Source organism: Lagopus leucura, unplaced genomic scaffold (genome assembly GCF_019238085.1).
Source record: "Lagopus leucura isolate 7727_CA_CO unplaced genomic scaffold, USGS_WTPT01 Super-Scaffold_100004, whole genome shotgun sequence".
Lineage (NCBI taxonomy): Eukaryota > Metazoa > Chordata > Aves > Galliformes > Phasianidae > Lagopus > Lagopus leucura.
Window position 1 is genome coordinate 23,729,844 of NW_024962264.1, and position 20,221 is coordinate 23,750,064.

Sequence of the window (20,221 nt, forward strand, 5' to 3'; positions counted from 1 at the left end):
ACTACCTGGTATACAGCAGGGAATTTATACTTGCTGCTAAACAATTAAAAACGAGACATTAGTGAAAAATGTTCTGCTGGAAAACACAGCAAGACATCCAAAGTGGTATTCAACTAACAAGTGTTCCTTATAGTACAGTCTATGGAAACTCAGGGCTCCTGCAAGGTATCTGTAGAGTAAAACAAATGCCCGTTTTCTCAAGAATGCTCAGTTTTTGTACAACCTCTCCTCACATGGTCTGGAAGAGACAAGTACAGATGAGTTTCATGAAGTTGTTAAAGCAACAGTTTTTAAAATTGTGTGTGTATCTATATAAATATGTATGTATCTTTCTTCAGTACTTAAATACTATGATACCTTCAGTGAAGCATAGTGATATATACTGAATATATCCCCAAACAGTATGTATTCTGATACATCTGCCTCATCTTAATCTCTTATTCAGTGGTATTGATCATAAAGATGATATAAGTTATTAGTATAATTATTCACTTGAGTGAATGTGGAATTTTGCTTAAATGCTGAATATGTAATATTGCCCAAAGTTCTTTGATATTTGCAGTGAATAACCATCTCTCATTTTTTGTCACAGCAATTTCTGCTGTCAGATTTAGCCATTGCCCTCATATGAAAGCCTCATTTGGCTGTTATGTCTGTTAGCAATGCTGTGTTCAAATTTTGCTTCCTTGCTGGATGATACTTTGTGTGGTCTTCCTCTTTGTACCCTAGAAGGTTCACAGCCCTTTCCAAGATTTTTCTAAGGGATATTTCAGTGATTTAAGGTCCTGTACCAGTAGAGAGGCTGAGGACTGTGTAGGTGGTATACCCTATATAGGATCATGAACGTATATATATGTATACATATATATATATATGTATACATACGTACACACACACACACACATATATGTAGTGTAACCTTTTACATTTCCTCCTTACAGTAAGCCTTTTCTCTAGCCATTTCTGGGATAATTAAGTAAAAACTACAGATACATAGCTCTAACATGTAGGTAAGTTGAAGAGCTAATGCAGGAATCTGAAGAGCATGGACTCAGCACAAATTATCTTGTTCCCATTGTTTTAGTATGCCAAATTATTTTTAATTTCAAGATCTGCACATAAATCACTTAATTTATTCTCATATTTTCCTTATGTTCTCCCATATAACTGTGTTTCTGTGTGTGTGAACACAGAAGACTTCACAGTGAATCACAATACACTTAAGCATCACGTAAAGGTAAACTCTACTGAATGGGTCAGTTTAGCAATAAATTTTGATTTACATGAAACTTTTTTTGTCTCCAGAAGAACGAAAAAAATCTTTTCCCTTGAAAATTAGCTATGTTTCACAGATTAAAATAGGTAATTCATTTCTGAAAGGTTGTTCTCCTTATGTCGTTAGAAAGGAGTATTTCTACTCCATGCCGAATTGCTGTAATCTCTTGTAAAGTATTCATAAGATGATACATTGCACAAACTTACAGCTTTCCAACTGCATTATACATGTTTGCACATCCATTGGAAAATTTTTGAGATCCATTGGGCAGGACAGTATTAAAGTCAATCTGAAAGAACACAAAAATATATTAAAAATATATCACAAAAACACTATAATTGTACAGGTGGAGTGCATAAAAGCAGAGGGAATCATTAGAAAAAGAAAATGTAGTTTTTCATTAGAAAGCTCTGAGAAGGGAGAGTCCCAGGAGAGATGTCTAACTTACATCTAAAAGAATGCAACAACAGCCTGCTTTTTCATGCTACAGTAGAATTATTACTATTATGTTGTTACAGTGTTTCAAATCCTTGACATTTACCCGTAAAATTTACTCAGAATTGCAGGAATTTCATTTCAGATGTCAGTTGCAAATTGTGCTGCCAAAATAATTTGTGTTATTGCTCTAAAATAAGGTGCTTAAATTGTCAACACAAAGATTTAAAATAACATTTCATGATATTAGTGGTAGACTACATATTCCTATAAGTTTGAAAGGTGGTTGTGTTTTGCATTAGCCATTATATCTCCTGTGAAATGCTTTGCAACCTATAGGAAAAAAGTATTTTTACATATCAACACAATAACTGAGGTGTTAACTGAATAATTTTAAATTTTTCAGAAGTTGTAATAGTTCTTAATTAAATCATGGGAGTTTAAGCATTCTAGTATCACAACAATATGGTATCCACAAGCATCATGGTCAACATTTGCTCTTATATCTTTAGTGTGGTGGTTTTTTTTTTTACCTCCATTTCACGAGACTGTGAACTTGGTCAGAAATCTATTAAAGTTGGTATCTGAGTTTGCTTCAGCAGAGTGCTTGTGTTTACAGTCTGTGTTGTATGTATTTGGAGAGAGTAGGGCAAGGAGGAAGGGTTATTCATTCAATCTGCCTATGTCTCTCAGATTGACTGAATCTGGAGATAATTGATTTAGCTTTATATTTTGCTTTGGTTGAGGGAAGGAAACCTTTTTGCTTTCTTTCAATATTTCTAGTGACAGAATATATGTTGTGACACTGAAGAATGGTTATGTACTTGGACTGGCATACTAAGCTCCTTTTGGATATGAAATATGTGTAAGAGCTTTAACCAAACTCTTTGTTCCAATGTAAGCTTGACAGTGTGATGCTCACTTGCACTGGTATATTCATACAAGTCACAAACACTGTATATTTTTGTCCTGGTATGCAAAGTATTCTTTAGAGTCCTGATGTCTCTTCAGAAAGTTTTAATTACCCTTTGACGCAGTATGATGTAAAACCAAATACTAAGTGGAAAAGAGATGTTATATTTTTTAAAATGAATATTTTTTTTCAAGTAGGCCAAATCTATACCATGACTATAACATTAGTATACTTATATAAAATTAATTTCCCATTTGATTACATTTTTGAAGGTAACTGTAAGAATGATTTTACTGCTGTTATAGTCTAATGATGTCTGTATTAATAAAAGTGGGGAGAAAAGAACTGGAACAATTGCATCTTGTCAGTGCTTAGATGTGATTGCTGCTTACAGCTTCTTAGAACTTTTCAAAAATTTGCTTTCCGCTTTTCTCCCCACCTCCTGCAGTAAGTGAGCTGTTCTTAAAACCTCACGCTTCAAGTGGCTCTTGTTTACATGTTGGACTGTGACTGCAATATCCAAAAACAGTGAAAGAGAAATTACATTGGATTGTTATGACATTGGAGGCTACAGTATGTAAAGCTCATACATAGATCTGTTCAGACTGTAATATTCCAAGCATATATATATACCATGTGCAAGAGTCTAAGTTCTTCTAGGCTCAGTATCTGTGATTTAAATTGGGAATGATGCTTTTCTTATTATTTTTACTAAAACTACTTCAAATTAGAGATATCTTTCTATTTTTGCATTAAAAATGAACAGTAATTATGATGAAATTCAATATTCAGAGTTCATGTTTACTTTAGTAATTGAACTGCATGACTAGAAACTGAAAATAGCTGTTAACAATTCTTAGATATACTTATGAACTTCTCTATGAAAAAAAATCATGTGATTAGAGACTCACCTGATAGAATAAAGTACATTTCCATTTTTGAAAATTCTTAACAACTTATTATCTGTTGTAACTTCATGAAAGTTGGCACCTTTTTCATTAGCAAAGAACAAATCTGGTTTCCAAATTGAATCCAGCATGGATGGATCTAAGTCTAAAGAGTCATCTGGATATTCACTGTATGCAAGACGTGGATCATTCCAATTCTGACGGAGAAAGATGTTCACTCGGTAATCCTGAATGAAAGAGAAAACAAGCAAATTTTATCAAGCGTAGGGATTTAGCTTTTATTTCATTTCTTAGCCGTGTAATCCCCTGTCCATCTGTGGATGACAAAAGAATTACTTAGCTGATTGTCAGAATGATACCTATTTGTATTAGTGAGGGCACAGTGGATAAGCATAATTTCAAGATAATTGAAAAAATCCGAAGATAAGGAAATCTGACTTCTATGTAGTCTGTATCATTCCACGTAACTTTAAGCTTTCCACAGTGTTTTCTTGAAATGGAAATGACAGAAGCGTGCAGAAAGTTTAATGGCATAATCTTTTCCTGCTCAACTTCCCTCTCCTAGACAGTGAGTCAGTCTATTCCACTGTAAGGGAACCTCAGTTCACATCTTCTCGCTCTAATCCTTACATATTTTAGACATACCACTTAAGTGTTTCTGTGCCTCAGCTCCCTTCTGAACAATTCTGTGAGAGTAGTACGTTTCTTTGTCTGAGGAGGATGTATTTATTTCTCTTCTGTTCAGATGTGGTAAAGAGTTTACAAAGGCTACTCTAAAAGCTATACTTCCTATTTGTTCAAGTTGGCCCATCACATCAGAGGCAGATGTTGTTAGAGGGTGGCAGTAGGGATTGAACCTTCCCACCAGTATTCCATGACATGTTGTTGCTGTGTGACAGATGGCAGCAGAGCAGCTCTCTGACAGAATGGCGACTGAATGGAAGTGCGCATGAAGCAAAGGTGTGTCACTGAATTCCTCCATGCAGAAAAAATGGCACCACAGACATTCACTGCTTGCTGAATGTTTATGGAGACCAAACAGTGAATGTGAGAATAGTGAGGTGCTGGGTGGTGCGTTTCAGCAGTTGTGATAGCAACAGTGGAATGAATGGATTTCTTATACAACTAGGGGCTGCTTATTAGGTGTAAAACAGAATAAATGAACATATAGCAAGAAAAGGAAAATAGAGAAAGATAAATGGAGGAATCTATTCCATGTTATGTAACATTGTCTGTCAATTTGCCTAAACTGAGTCAAAGTAAATTGTTTTAAATTGTTTCCAAACATTAAGGTGAAAAAAATCCAATTTAAGTTGTACCGAAGCGATTTTTCTTTCCTTCTTCCCTGAAGTCTGTCTTAAATTGCCTCTCATTACCAAAAAAAAAAAAAAAAAAAAAAAAAAACAAGAAAAACCCTTGATCTATTAAAAAGATATACACTTGAATGCTACCGCATGAAAAAAAAGCATTCATTGATTTAACTTGTAATTATACCTTGTGAACACAGTAGTAACTTGCTTTAAACAAGTAGGGTTGTTTGATGCCAACACAGTGAACAGAATTAAACTGCCCAAATTGATTTGCTTTCCTGCAAGAGGATTACTACATCTGTGTGCTACTTGTACAGAGGGGTAACTCCTAACTCAAATTATTCTGTTCTGAGAAGGTTCTTTTGTGGGGGGAGAGAAGCCATCATTTAAGCTGTGTGATTTCCTTATGACCTCAAGGCTGCCATTATCAAACAGCTGCTGTGCCCTGGTTGTGCAGAATGAGGCTGATTTCTGGGTCTGCGCTTGCTCCACTGTCTGTCAAAACTCACATTCACAGAATGAACTTTCTTATATGGTAGGATATTGGTCATCTGCTTCACAGGCACAATAAAATTTACACATGGACATCAAGTGGCTGCTCTTTGCTATTTATGTTGAGACCAAGACTGTTATTGGCTCCAGTAGAAGTGTTTGATTAGCAATTTCCAGCACACAGTGAAATCTAAAATATTTACAGAATATTTTGATTTCTTCTTCTTTATACTGATACACGTAGAGTTACATTTCCCTAGTACATGGAATGTGGGATACTTCTAGATTCCAGAGACATATATTAAAACAAATTTCCAAAATATGCGCTTTATCTGAGTAATTCAGATTACCTGCTCTTGTAATTTTTGAATGCTGTCATTTGGACCAAATCAGCACATTTTCACATTGTGTAAAATCTAAATTTGTCTTTTGCATAATGAAGTCAATTGATACTTGCTTTATTTGTTCTAGGTCACTATGGAATTTAACATGAAAATCTGTACTTTCCAAGAAAGTTGCTAAGTGTAAATACAATGCCTTATGGGAAATGCCATTCTTTTGAAGAATATTTAAATTTCGACTCATTATGAATTTCAGTTCTTGTCAGTGAAAGTTCTGCCTTGAAAAATACATAAGCTTCTTGTGAAATCATAAAAATCACATACAAAACTGATGTATTTGCTAAAGGATGAAATACAAAATGTAAAGACTCATTGGAAAATGTTTTTATAAATTAATTAACTACATGTATTGCAAGTGCTTGAAAATCAGGCCCCATCTTTCTAAGTTATATGTGTGCATAGGGCAATAGGTTACAATGGTTATATTTCTGCCTTCCTAGGTTTCTACATCTGTTGCTAACAGCTCAGTTTTACATAATGCATTTGTTATTCTAATTTTGATGTAATATTATGGTGAAAAAAGAAATACAGGACTAAGTCCACCACTGGCATATAAAATGGAAAATGTTTATTTTTGGAACCAGAGGAATGCTGCACACTCCACTACAATACTGACCTTGTTACCATGAGAGGAGAGTAAAAACCTGTTTCCTTTTTTTTTTTTTTTTTTTTTTTTTTATTTTTCACTTTCTCATATGAGCTTCCCCAAAATATGCTCTGGCCATAAACACTGTGGCTAAGCTTTAGGTAGCCAAATTACTTTGACTAAATTGATTGAGTTTCCTTAATTCTCCTTTGCATATCTGAAAATTTCAGACTGGCCCAAAAGCTTATTTAGCTAATGATTTCAATATGTCTTTGATGATATTTCTCAGGTACAGAAATTCAAGTATTTAAATTTAAGTAAGCCCCTCATATCAGTAGGTCATTTTTCTTGCAGGTAACCAATATCATTGCAAAATCAAAAGAGAAGACCCTTTGCATTGACATCTAAGAAATGTAAATATCAGTTGTATCAAAGAACCTGAAGAATTCTCTTGTCTTTTCTCCTTCTTAGTAGTTGAAATTCCATGATTGCTGAGATTATTTCTGGTAAGGCCTCATCTGTAACCATGCATGTTGAAAGAATAGAATAAGTAGAACATTCACAAAAGAATGCTATAGGACCAGAATGGATAGCCAGTACTGTGAGAGGAAAAAAGAAAACTTGATTTCTCTAAAGTGGTAATGCAAAGCTGAACAGAAGACTCACTTGCTCTCCAAAATAAGTTGAGGAGATACTAGAGGGGGAAATCAGTTTAAATTAGGGACAAAAATATTTATGACAACAAATTTAGAATAGATGGAAATGGCTCATAATTCAACTTATTCTGCTAATAGACATCAGTGATCTTTTCACTGGTATGATTTATTATTGAAAAAAAATGGGACTCCTCCCTACTTTTAATAGGTCTTTCCAGTATTACAGGTCTGAACTGCAGCAAGGCTAGTAGCAATCTATGGATGTAGGACAGTTCAACTAATGAGTGATAAAAAAAACTGCAGTAGACTCCATGCTCCAGCACTAACTGCAACCCATTAATCTGTCAGAGATTTACAATAGCAGCTAAAGAGAAATTAACCATGATCGCTGAGTACTTAACTTTAATTGACACGTCAAATCTGTGTCAGAGTAACAAGATCTGACTAATGTCAAACATCCCTAAGAACATGCTTTTCTGTACTGAATAGCTACAGGGCATTCATTACAAGAAGCAGTGTAGATACACTGTTGCATATGATAGTTTGTCTGACTCACTGAATCTTTTTGACTATCAGTCTTGTAATAATTCTATGATTGAAATGTTATTTCCAGAATGGATTTGGGGAATTAATAAAACTAAGGATAATTTTCCTGCTCCTGGCATACAGAAACCTGAGTCTGGGAGAAACTGGCATATTTTTTCCTCTCTCTCTTAGTAAGAACTCTGAATTTTCCAGCACTGGAGGATTCTTCCCTCGTTAAGAAGTGTCTTCATATTCCTTAGGAGGAAGACACTTTCCTACAGTTTTCCTTGCCAAGACTATGACTCTTAGGCCTTTGCCTTTATGATTTACTGTATGAGGTCAAGTATGCAGTTCCTTATGCAGAGATGGAGAGCTTTCCTGTCTGGTCCTGCCTCGAGTTATGTGGCTAAGCACTTTGTTGGCAATTCACCTCTTTAGATCTGAGCCCTCACAGGCTGAGGATGAGCAGTAACACCAGTCTGTTCTTGGATAAAAGCTGTAATCCTACAGTAATTTGAAAATGGTGGGTGCCCTTACCCTCTCCATTAAATAGGACAGGCCAGATGGTTTGAGGATTTGGGTGAAGGCTTCTCAGGAAGCTTTAGCTATTCAGAGCTATTCAGAAAAGATTATTGATGGATTTTGGATCACGATCTCTCTCTTTCTCCATCCATAGGTGTATAAAACCAGATTTTAAGCTATTTAATGTTTCAATTTTTCTGAGGTTTTTTTTTTTCTTTTCTTTACTATCAAAACTGCCAAGTGTCCAGGTATCCCATTAATAATTTAGTAAATATTTTGTTTAAATTTTATCTAATTCTTTGCAGAATTTGACTCCAATACCTGGCCCGCAATATTCATATTGAAGTCAATAGAACTAGAACTCACTTGTTGAAGAACTAGATGAAACTAGGACTTTGAAATTGCTGTTTATAGCATCAGAACTCTTAGATTCCTTTTCAAAATTGAAATTCAGAGTTCAGTGCACTACTCATGCACCAAATATTCTTTCTAAGTTTGTTGCCTGCTTTCACATCCGTGGATTCTGAAGTAATAAGGATACTATTAATGTTCTTCCTGGAACAAATAAATGTAGCTTGCTTGCTTACCTGTTGGATTGGAATCACTTTCACCATCACTACTAATGGTTTGGAGCGTGTTAACAGTCCTGTTACTACTCTTGTTCAGTCTTCTCCTTACTAAAAGCATGGGTAATTTAGAGGATGCTCATTAGTACAGAGCTTTGAGTCTTTGTAATTCAACCCATAGATAAAAAATAAAAGTATATACAGTAGTTTCTCTGAGGAATCTTTGATTTTTAGATTCTGACTTTCTTGTCTTTATTGTAAAACAGTCAATATTCATTGAATTCAACAGTGTTCTGCAAAATCCACCTGTTTTCCATAGGTTTTGGGCAAATGCATCAGTTTAGTTAATTTTATTTTTATTATTATTAATTTTGTTACTGTTATTATTTCTGATTTATTATGAGTAGTAATGTCCAGATTTAAGTTTCTGTGTCACAAATAATTGTAATATCAAAAATCAAAACACCTGGGTTGTTTACTCTACAAATTAAATGCAGTATTGACATATTATATGTTAACCTTTGTCACAGCTCTTACTGTGTGTTGTAGAATATATATTAATTGCAGGCTGAATATAATTCTTAAATTCTTAATGGAAGTTGTGTGTTCCCAACTCCTAACATATTACACTAAAATCGCATTTGCATCTTGTTCAATATAACTGAGTTGTTAAGCTTCAGCTGAGGGGCTTTTAAAAAGTTTGCACTTTAAAAGAGCTGTACTAGGGATTAGATGGAAATGGATATGACAATTATATGAACAAACATCATACTCTAAAACTGCCATGTTTTCAGTTAACAAAATCATTTTCTTCCTTCTCCAGAGAAATTATGTGTCCCTGAAGATGCTTTTGTTATAACACCAGAAGGTATATTTGCTAAATGAGATGATTCACTTGTCCAGATTACCTTTCAGTGCTACATCTTCCATGTTCTTATCAGTGTATTTTATACATTAGCACTTAGAATATCAGTGGTTTCAGTGACTGACTGAATAACAGTTGAAATCTTCACTGAAAATGCGTATTCGAAATCAACTTCTGTTTAATCTCCTCAAGGAAATACAAAGGATCAAAGAGGAATTCCATACTGACTTTCTTCTCAGTAATCCATCTGTTGGGAGCTAAACATGATATTGTCTAGAGTAGGTTATATAGGGTAAAATAAAAAGAACCAACACTGAAGTAGCCTATATCCCAAAGCAGTGTCTGCTAACTCCAGAATGTTAACTAGGATTAAAATTAGCTGCATGAAGGGATCTAACTCTAATTAAAAATAAACTTTTATTTGATATGTGCCATCTTTAAATTTGTTAGTAAGCATGAAGTGTGCCAAGAAGTCTGTACAGAAATTCAAGATTTTTTATAGATTCTACACTGACATTATAGTAACACTTAAAAGTTAATTTAAGGTTGAACTGTATTACGGTTGTGGAGAATGGATACAATTTTGTTTGTGCACACAAAGACATGGAATTTGGAAAGCCCTAAGATATTTTCCCTTTCATCTGCTGGTTCAGAAAGAGGCACATCTGCAGTAATTCTATATGTCTATCAGCCTAGATATCCTAGCGTCTTTGGGAAATTAATTTGGCTGTCTCAAAAAAATCCACTATACACACTTCAGGGAAATAAGCAAAATATGAAAAGGCACAAACTCCATTCAGAATCCAGTTTGCATTTTCATGGAAGGGCAAGGCAGTGGACTTCTCAAGTCCTACCTCAGGAATATGTGCATTTGCCTGCCTTTTGTCATAATCTGGTGGCTTGTGGCTTGGCAAGTTGAAAGAAACCATCTACCATATAAATGTACCACTACATCAACAATTTGATGTCTGACTCAATAGAGGCATTAGGGAAGGTAGTAACTTCACTAACTGCTAATTTAAAGGAGAAATATTGAGCTATAAACCCACAGAAAATACGAGGACCAGGGATGTTAGTTAAATTCCTCAGTGTTGTCTGGTTAAGTAAGACTAAGGTCTCACCAGATGTGATCATTGATATTGTCCAAGTGTTCTCAGTTACCATGACACTGAAGCAGTTGCAGGAGTTTTGGGGTATATTAAGATACTGGCGATCCTTTATACTCCACATAGTGCAACTGTTAAAAACTCTGTATCAGCTAAAAAATAAAAGGCAAAGTATGTGATTGGGGTAGAACAGAACAAGAAGCCTTTCAACAGGTAAAAATAAGCATTAAACAGGCCCATTTGATACAACCCTTCCAAACTAGATGTGCATGTAACTTAAGAAGTATTTGGCTGGGGGTTACCAAAACAGCGGGAGCTTACCTGCTCAATCATTGGTTCATTCTGTGAAGGAGTAGAGCGCAATGGAATTGCCAGGTCACAGTCTGAACCAATGGTTGAGCACGAAGTGAGAAGGAGTGGCTAAACCAGAGAGCTCAGGTGCAAGCAATACAGCAGAGTGAGCCCTCATTTAAAGGTTAGCCTCTCTTTGGATAGAGATTGTATTCTTCTCAAGTTATCGCTGGCTGTTGGAAGGGGTAAGCCAATTTTCCTTTTTTATTATTATTATTTAAAACCTCCTATTGTTCCATAGGGCTTGTGTATATTTGCATTCTGTTTTTAATTCATTTTCTATGTTTTTATGGTTGGTTTGGTTTAAATATTTAAACCAAAGAAGCCAAAGGGGTGAGTTTTACTGCTGCATAAATTGGCAATGGTATCCAAGAGGATTAAAAAAAAAAAAAAAAAAAATCTATGATTACACCGACATTTAAAGAAAATTAAAGCCTGAATCATGTTGTTATAGTCTTTTGTTCTGCTAGCAGTTCATGATGGCATGTGACAGTGTTGTGTATTCTATTTAGAAAAAAAAGGCACAGACTTTTTTCTTACAATTTCTTTTAATACACTGTATCATTTTACTGTTTAATTATAAAGTATCATAAAATAATTAGATATTTTTCATAATAAACTTTTAGGATATATCTTTGTAGTGTACGTATGATGTATACAAATATTCAGGGTATGCAGCTTTTCCATGTTGGGTGATTACTTTAGCTATCGTAATCAAAAGCTCACACCTACAGTGCGTGATGTACCGAGTATTAAAAATAGGATGAAGGTATGAGAGCAGAACTGACTTTTTTAGAGGTACCAAGATAAGTCAAACTTTTTCGTGCGAAGAATTTAAAAAAGAAAATAACGTTTCATGTAAAAGCATATTACAGATAAGATACTTCCCAGCACACTTGTACTAGACTCAAGAACAGAAATTAGGAAGAAAATAACAAATTGTAATTCCTTTATTTCCTTAATTCAGGTACTTTTTACAGTTGCTCTCAAGTCTCTTATCTTTTGGTTCTGTAAAAAAAAAAAAAAAAAAAAAAAAAAAGTAATACAAATTTTATGTAAATTTATTGTGTTTTTATAATTTATAGATTATGTATTTAAGCATAGCAATAGGAGTTTATAGATTTATCTTCTGTTAGATTTAATGGAAGGTAATGGCAAAATCTACATGTATTATGGTGAGATTAATTGCATTAATACACATCTTGAGGTAGTTCAGTGAAGATATTTGCAAAATGGTTTATTTTGGCTCCTCTTGCTATCTTTTTTTCCTTTTACGTTAGTATCTGTACCCCTTATGTATTAAGAAGATGTGAGAGTTACACAATCATAACTGTAGCTGTAGCCCTGATCTTCATTTGCTATTGCAAAAAAAAAGTAGTAACTTTACAAACAGCCTGCCTCATAGAGTGTGAGCAGATCTTTGTAGTGATGCCTCAGTCTTATTTTTCACAGTGTTGACTGAGTAGATATCAGCTTGGAAAGTGGTTATCTTCATAGCTTTATCTGGTTAATGTTGGAGTTCTTATTTACAGGGTACGGTCTTCTAGCAGTAGCTAACCTAACAGCTGCTATTCAAACAATTTAGATATATAATGTAAAAATATAAAAATAATGAAGGAAATGTTGGGACAGAGTAATGTCATAGATTTTTCACAGTGCACAGCACAGTGCTGCTGAAGTCGGGCTTTTCATTGCAGTGAAAAGAAAGCAAGAGAAAGGAGCATCAAATGAAACAAGAGATAAGAGATAATAGGAAGTTTGAGCTTTTCTGCAACATTTCTAGAGCAAGATCAGATAGGTGCAGGCAAACACAGAATACAGAGAAATAAGCTAAAGGCTAAGTAAAGTTTACATGAGCATAAGGAACCCTCTCTGAGGGCTGTCATACGAAGGAACCCTGAGGCAACACCTGAACAACTGATGAGTGGGATTATAAAGTTAAATCAGCCTGCACTGATGATACAAAAGGGCCTCTCCAGTCCTTTTCTTACTGATAATTGCAGTGTGTGGTTGTGGGAAAAAGAAATTGTGATCTATTTCATTTAAGCTGTTCAGTTTTCTGTATAATACAAGTGATTTGCCAAATCTGCAAGAATGTTTGTTATAATGGATCAGAGAGAACAAGCAACAGTATTCTCTGCAGTATTCATGGAGGATCTGATTGTAACACCTATCTTGGTAAATACATATATTTTTAGTAAAAAACCAAAGCGGTTTGTGTGAGTGATATATAGAGGCTGAATTTTCTTATGCTTAGGGTACTAGGGCTGCTGTAGACCCGGATTCAGTTTTCTCTGCAAATAAGGTAATAAATAAATAAATAAATGTTTGAAGCTAGTTTCCCTCATAATTAAGAACTTAAGAAAAACATGACTTGGTATGCAAGTGCAAGGCTAGCACTGCTGCCTATTCCCAGAGTGAGTGAAACAAACTCTGGCTGAATTGTTCTAACACACTTAGAGATTTGGGGCATGAAGTTGGTGTGGATAGATATTTCTTCCAGGCCAAGGAAGTCAAAGCAGTAGATACTGTATGAATCCAGCAGTAGATGAAAAGAGAGATGGATTTTGTGAATGCTGAGTTCAGCCTTAAGCACTAGCTGGAGATAGTGGAGTATTAGTATTTTCCTGGTTATATATGACAGCTAGGACTGTAAACTGTAAACTACTGGTTGCTTTTAATGAAAAATCTCAATTTTTCATTGTGGAAACCACGTGGTACATTACACTCCTAAATTATCTTCTTAAGGCGTCTTTCGGCAAAAAGAAGTATGCTTTTATTCTCCTTGTGCCAATTATATTGCTGCTGTCAGTGCAAATACTTGTTTGAACTTAAGATCTCTTCACATCTATGAGTTGTTCATGCAAAGATTATAATTGTTTTCACTTGTTCCATTGCATTCATTAGTATAAGATGCATACTGCAACTAAGTTGAATCATCTAAAGCTATCAAAAATATTCAGAGTATTTTCAAGCAGTATTTTATCATTGCAGTATCATTTACTCTAGACTGTAACTTCACAGTCAGTCTAGAGATGCTGACTTCATGCAATAATGAAAAAATCATAATCCACTTCCTCATGAATTGGATTATTTAGGGCAAGTTTTGAGACCTCAAAACAGGCCTTGTAGTTTTCCCAGTATTTTCTAAAAGAGATGCTCTCCATTAGAAGGTATAATTGCAATTTATTGCCAGAGTATTCAGCAGAATTTGGCCTCAGGATGCTGTCTAAAATAAACCTGGCACCTGGTCTTCAGTTTGCTTGTTGCTGGTTTATGGTTACAAACAAGAAAAATTAACTGAATGCTGTTCTTTAAGGCAAAATTATCTACTCAGATTTTACCTCTATTCATAGTTTATATTTCTGCTTTTCTTTACATCCATATCAAACATACTGCCTTTCAAAAACACAAAACACATTGATATCATCCCTGTAACTAAAACTTTCTTTCAGATAGCTATTTCATACTCTACCATCCAATGGTTAAGCACTACTACTGCCTAATAATTCCATGGAGTGTTGCATTTGGAAACAGATTAAAAGCCACTGTTTTGAGGGACTAGGGAAAGAAGCCTGCCATAAGCTTCTGCAAAGGCATCCATTCTAGCAAAAGGAAAGCTTCTGACCCTTTTTAAAAATCAATTTAATCAGCTGTTTTTACTGTTACATTTAAACCAAATTAGTAACAGTCAAGGTTGTTTTCATTGATGCAAAGCCCATTTGCTGTTCAAATTTCTGGAATTTAATTCTGGAATGGTCCAACCCAGTTGTCTTGATATTTTCATACTGAATCATTCATCAGTCTTAAAAGGAAGCAAAGAGTGAAAATAGACGTTTTCTTTTTCAGAATAAGATGTGCTGAAGAAAGCTGGAGTCATCTTCTGAGGAAAAACCTCAGTTATAGTTGCTTACGAAGAATATGAGAGCATGGGTATTTCATAACACAGCAAGAAAAGGTTAGGGAAAATGATCAAATAATAAAGTAATATTCATAACCTTTCCAGAAGACAGGAGATGAACACGGTGAAACTATTTCTCCTCATCTCCAAATGTTTGAGTAAGGATGATTTCTGATGATAGAAAGGAACTGAATTTTTCCAGATTTAGTAATTCAGCTGCTGATACCTGACAACCAGTGTGTGCGGTATCAGCTGTACAGGTCCCTTACCCAACCCATTCTACTGCTGCATCATCTACTTTATGTTACAATTTCTCTCAGTAAATAAGATACTTCAGCCTCATATTTCTATGCAGTGTTCCAACTGGTCTTGTTCTTGATATACTGGTCCATACCATTGCATACTGTTTTTCATGCAACTTTTATATCCTAATCAAATAGATAAGCCTAAACGTAATCTTTTGCCTTAAGCCAAGAGTTAGGAAAAACATCTAGTGTTGCAAAATATGCCATATTCTTATTTTTACTGGACTTTAAAATATGTAGTAGTCAAGAAACCTGGGGGATAAACAGTAAATTCCATTCTCTTTTCAGGGGCATTTTTGTTACATTTTATAAACTTTCCACACGTTATGGAAAACATGCTGCAGCCAGGAATGGTTATACAATACTGTCTGTTTAGATAGTTGCAAATCCAGCAGAACTTAAAAGATGCCATGTTCTCCTGACCCCATGAACATAGGTTACAGAGGCACACTGACTATAAGACAAAGGATGTCAAATAACTTGCCTTCAACCCATATGTGAACAATCTCTTAATTTGGCAGAATCAAGTCTACAACCAGTAGACTTGACAGAGGGGAGTTAACTATCAAATATGAGGGAAAATAGGTTTTTGGTATTGATGCTGTTGTAAATTATGAAACTATAAGGTAGCTTTTTTGTTCACTTATTGGATCAGGCCCTGGACAAGATGATTGAGCTGTGCATGTCCCCTTGTCATTGCAAGGGAGCTGGACTAGATGACCTTTAAAGTTCCCTTCCAAATCTAAGAATTCTGTGATTCTATGATAAAATAAGAATTGTGCAGAGTAGATCTTTCTGCTATTCACTTTAGTATTAACACACTGCTACTTCCGTTACACAGAAATTTACAGCATATTTTCACCAAGGAAAAGCAAACATTTCATCGTATTTTAGGTAATGATTCATTTAAGAAAAAAATTAGTTGGTGGAACTCATCTGCCTTGAACTTTGCAACACACCCAAGTGAACACTCCTTTCAAATACTCTATTTAAAGACAACCTAAAACAGGTAGAATAGAACACAAAGAGAAATGCTTACTTGAAGATGAAACCAATAAAATTAGAAGAATAATTGAAAGAGCTTAAAAATGGGTTAATGTAAGTTGAAGGTACATTTTATTTGTAAACGCAAGATAATCTTGTTATATCTGAGAGCACAGGAATATATGCCACCTGCTTCTTAACAACATTCGGGATAACATGTCTTTTCAGGCTGAGTCAAGAAATATCCTTTGGCAGAATATGGCATGTGGCAGGAAAAAATAACAAACATGCTTTTTAACTTGTTAATTATCTGCATTGATGTCATTTGCTATTACTTTTCTCAGCAAGTGTCCTTTTCAATCAATATGCATTAATCTAAGCATAATAATATATAGTAAATATAGCTGTACTACTGTATCAAGATTGAGTGTTAATGACCTTTAACACTTATAAATGTTGAGGAATTTGGTCAATCTTACTGGAACGAAAGCAGTAGTTTTGTTTAGTTGGCCCCACAACTTAAGCAAGTGTTCTACAACCACTGCTTTAGTGGTAGCTGCCAGCAATACATACTAACACTGCTCTTAGAAACAACAGAATTTCTATGCACTGCAAAGTGAAACATAACTCAAGCTACACAGAGAAACTTAAGCCACTCTAAGTATGTTGTGATAAAAGTTGAAACTTAAATTACAGTGCAACAATAAATAAATTTCTGTAGGATTTAGTTTCCATGTTGCCAATCAATATTTAACTCTACATGGACAAGCAATCTGATAGGTTTCTCAGCTTTTTGAAGTTGTGTGTGCAGATACTTTCCTTTTATCTTAAATAAAAAACTTCTGCTGATAATATTGTGCAATTATATTTAAAAAAAATTCTTGTCTTCCATGTTTTGTTAACATCCTGCTGTTGCTTAGATTTCTAAATCTATAAGTAGAAAGAAAAAAAAAAAAAAACTGGGATTATTTTCCCTGGAAGAGGTTGAGAGGAGACCTCATCGTTCTCCTTAACTACCTGAAAGAAGATTACAGTGAGAAAGTTGTCAGTCTCTTATCTTAGGTGATGATAGGATGTGAAGGAATGGCCTCAAGTTTCATCAGGGGCAGTTTACATTTAGATATAAGGAAACCAGTTTTCGTGGAGAGGACAGAAAACACTGGAATGGGAAACAGGGAAGTGGTGGAGGTATTTAAGAGACATTTGGATGTTGTACTAAAAGACATGACAGGACTTGGGTGATGAGTGGACTTAGTGATCTTGAAAGTCTTTTTCAACTTAGATGATTCTATGATTCAAGATGTATCAATTATGAAAGTTTGTTTAAAGAGAATTTAAAATTATATTTATTTTTCATTGCCTCAGAGAATTCCTAACATAAATTAAGCTCCTCATATGATGAATTAAAATTACTTAGATTTAATTTGAATCACAGCTTCCTAGTAAGAAGTGGCATACCATTTTTCCTGCTAAAAAGCACTTGATTTGTCTTCTGAGATAGAGAAAGAAAATAACTATAGCCTGTGCTTTAAAGAACTGTGGAAAAAAAGGAAAGGTAAAAAGTACCAATTTCAACCATTAACAAAGTGCATGTCAAATTAAGCTTTTTTTTTTTTTTTTTTTTTTTTGACTAGTTGTCTCTCCTGAACTATTAGACCTCACTGCAGAAGAGTAGATGGAGGTGGATGAGTTCAAGACAACCTCTGACAGAAATTTGGGCCCTGCTGTGCACTGTAAGATCCCACTGCACACTGACAAACTTCTTTGTTTCCTCCCATTTTCTTTTTTTTTTTTTTTTTCCTGTTTTTTAACCCATTCTCTTTCTGTAATTATTTATTGTGTTATTTGTAACCAAGGCAGCAGAGGGAGCTCAAAGATTTTGGTCATCAATAAGAGAAACAGAATCAGAAAGTTAGTACCAAGATCAACTAGAATGGCAGTGAAGAATAGGAACTAATATACAGGCTTCTGTAAGATAATGCACTATATGCATATCCCATTACTCAGCTGCTCCTTTTACATCCCAGAGAAACTTCCAGATACCACATGACAGGTCTTATTTTGTACCTTTTGCTTGTAAGCTCTTTTGTTTTAGATTGGAAAAAGGAGTACTTACCGAGAATGTGTAAGATTTACAAAGATGTCTGGATTATAAGGATTATAGTAAATAACAGTTGGTAAAGTAGTGAGAATAGATAAAAGTGGTAAAACTGTGGTGAATTTATTTTCCTTCAGTAAGGCAGTACTTCAGGTTTAAAATGATTCAAGGTATTTTTAACTGTAATTTTAAGATAAAGGTGCTAACATCTTTTCAGAAGATATTCCTTTTCAGTTCAGCGGAGAAGTAGCTAATAATACATACAATCAAAAGTCCTATCTGCATAAAGGCACTTGTTCTAAAATGTGAGATTTGAGTCTCTAAGAGTTCAGCAGCTGCTGACCATAAGCAAAAGTTCTGCACTGAGCAGTCAGTGAATATTATATTATGATCAGAATATCAGCATTATGATGCAACACTTCCCCTAAGACCAAGGTTGTGCTTAATTGTCCACTTTTGGCACACACATTCCCAATAGAGTGAGAAGGTCTCTGGTTCTGAACAACTTTGGTATTTTCTACAATGTACTAACTGGAAATGTGTGTAATGGATCGGGTTGTGCAGCAGTATCTCTCAACTATTTTAATCAGTTTGCTTTCAAGGCAACTTGGAAAAAAAATACAATTCCTTTATAAATGTGTAACTATTTCCTAATGTAAATTATTAATATGGTTTTATATAATGCACAGGTTCCAACTGACAGCTGAAATTAGGAAACGTTTTTAGCTTATAGTTTTGGGTTTTTTGTTTTTTTTTTTTAGGATTAAATGTTCTTGGTCTCCAATTTCAAAGAACTGTTGTGTGTAGTTAAATGAGATGAACAATATACTAAAGGATGTAAGCAGTCCACAAGCATGCTGCTGCACAATACTGAAGAGAGCCTGGCCTCACTCATTTGATTCTTGAACTTTAGATACTTTTGTAATATTACATGTAAATATATTTAAAAAAAAAAAAAATTGCTGTAGCTTTTACAAAGAAAAGGCACAGGTATCTGGTGTTACTCTGCCTGGAGAAGAGGGGAGACCTCATTGCAGCCTTTCAGTATTTAAAGGGATCTAAGAAACGAGATGTAGACTGACATTTTACACTGCATGCTAGTGATAGGGCAAGGAGGAAAGGTTTTCTAAATAAATAAATAAATAAAGGAGATTTAGATTAGAGATAAGGAAGAAACTATTTGGTGAGGCCACTGGCACAGATTGTGCAGAGAAACTGTGGATGCCCATCCCTAGAGGTGTTCAAGGCCAGGCTGGATGGGGCCCTTGGCAGCCTGATCTAGTAGAAAGCAACCCTACTGATGACAGGGTGGTTGGAACCAGACAATCCTTTATTTTTCCTTTCTATGACTCTACTCTCTCTGCACCATGTCTATTTAAAACAAAACAAAAAAAAACAAAAAAACAAAAAAAAAAAAAACAAAAAAAAAAAAACCAAACAACAAAACTTTTTAAATAAAGTATATATCCTCATATGCACTATACGGAGTGAAATTTAAAATATAATTCATTTAACAATTCAAAAATTCAAAAAAAAATTCAATTGCTAAATTAAATGCTCTGTTTTCAGAAGAGGGTTTATTTCACTTAGTTCTGTATTAATAGAAGTTCTATCTTGATTTTTAAATATCTTTAACTTGAACTTTAAACATTTTTTGAGATAGGATATCTCACCATGGTTGTCTCTGCAATGGATCCAAAGCTGTTTATAAATATGTTGCATGTGACATTAACTGGAGGACCTGCAAAAGAGGGAAAACAAACAAAAAAACATCAGTGTCTATTTCAGAATCAATGCATATTGAGTGATTGTAAAACAAATTGATGTGATAAACTATTATAAAACAATATTTGTTGATTTAAGAGGAAATACTGTTACATTCAAAACTCATTTAATGCAAAATTTGAATGATTTCTGGTATGTAATAGATTATTCCTTTCAATTTTTCTCACAATTACCCTACCAGACTGGCCAGTTTGAGGATTATATACAAACGAGGAAAAAAAAAAAAAAAAAAAAAA

General features: G+C 34.5%; 1 protein-coding gene across 1 annotated transcript in view; it reads right to left on the reverse strand.

Annotated features, from left to right (window-relative positions):
• GLRA3 (glycine receptor alpha 3) overlaps positions 1 to 20,221 on the reverse strand; it is a 47,673-nt gene that overhangs the window by 22,502 nt on the left and 4,950 nt on the right. Inside the window, 3 exon segments of the mRNA XM_042871635.1 lie at positions 1,483 to 1,565; positions 3,536 to 3,759; positions 19,874 to 19,941. Of these exon segments, the coding sequence (XP_042727569.1) occupies positions 1,483 to 1,565; positions 3,536 to 3,759; positions 19,874 to 19,941 (375 nt within the window).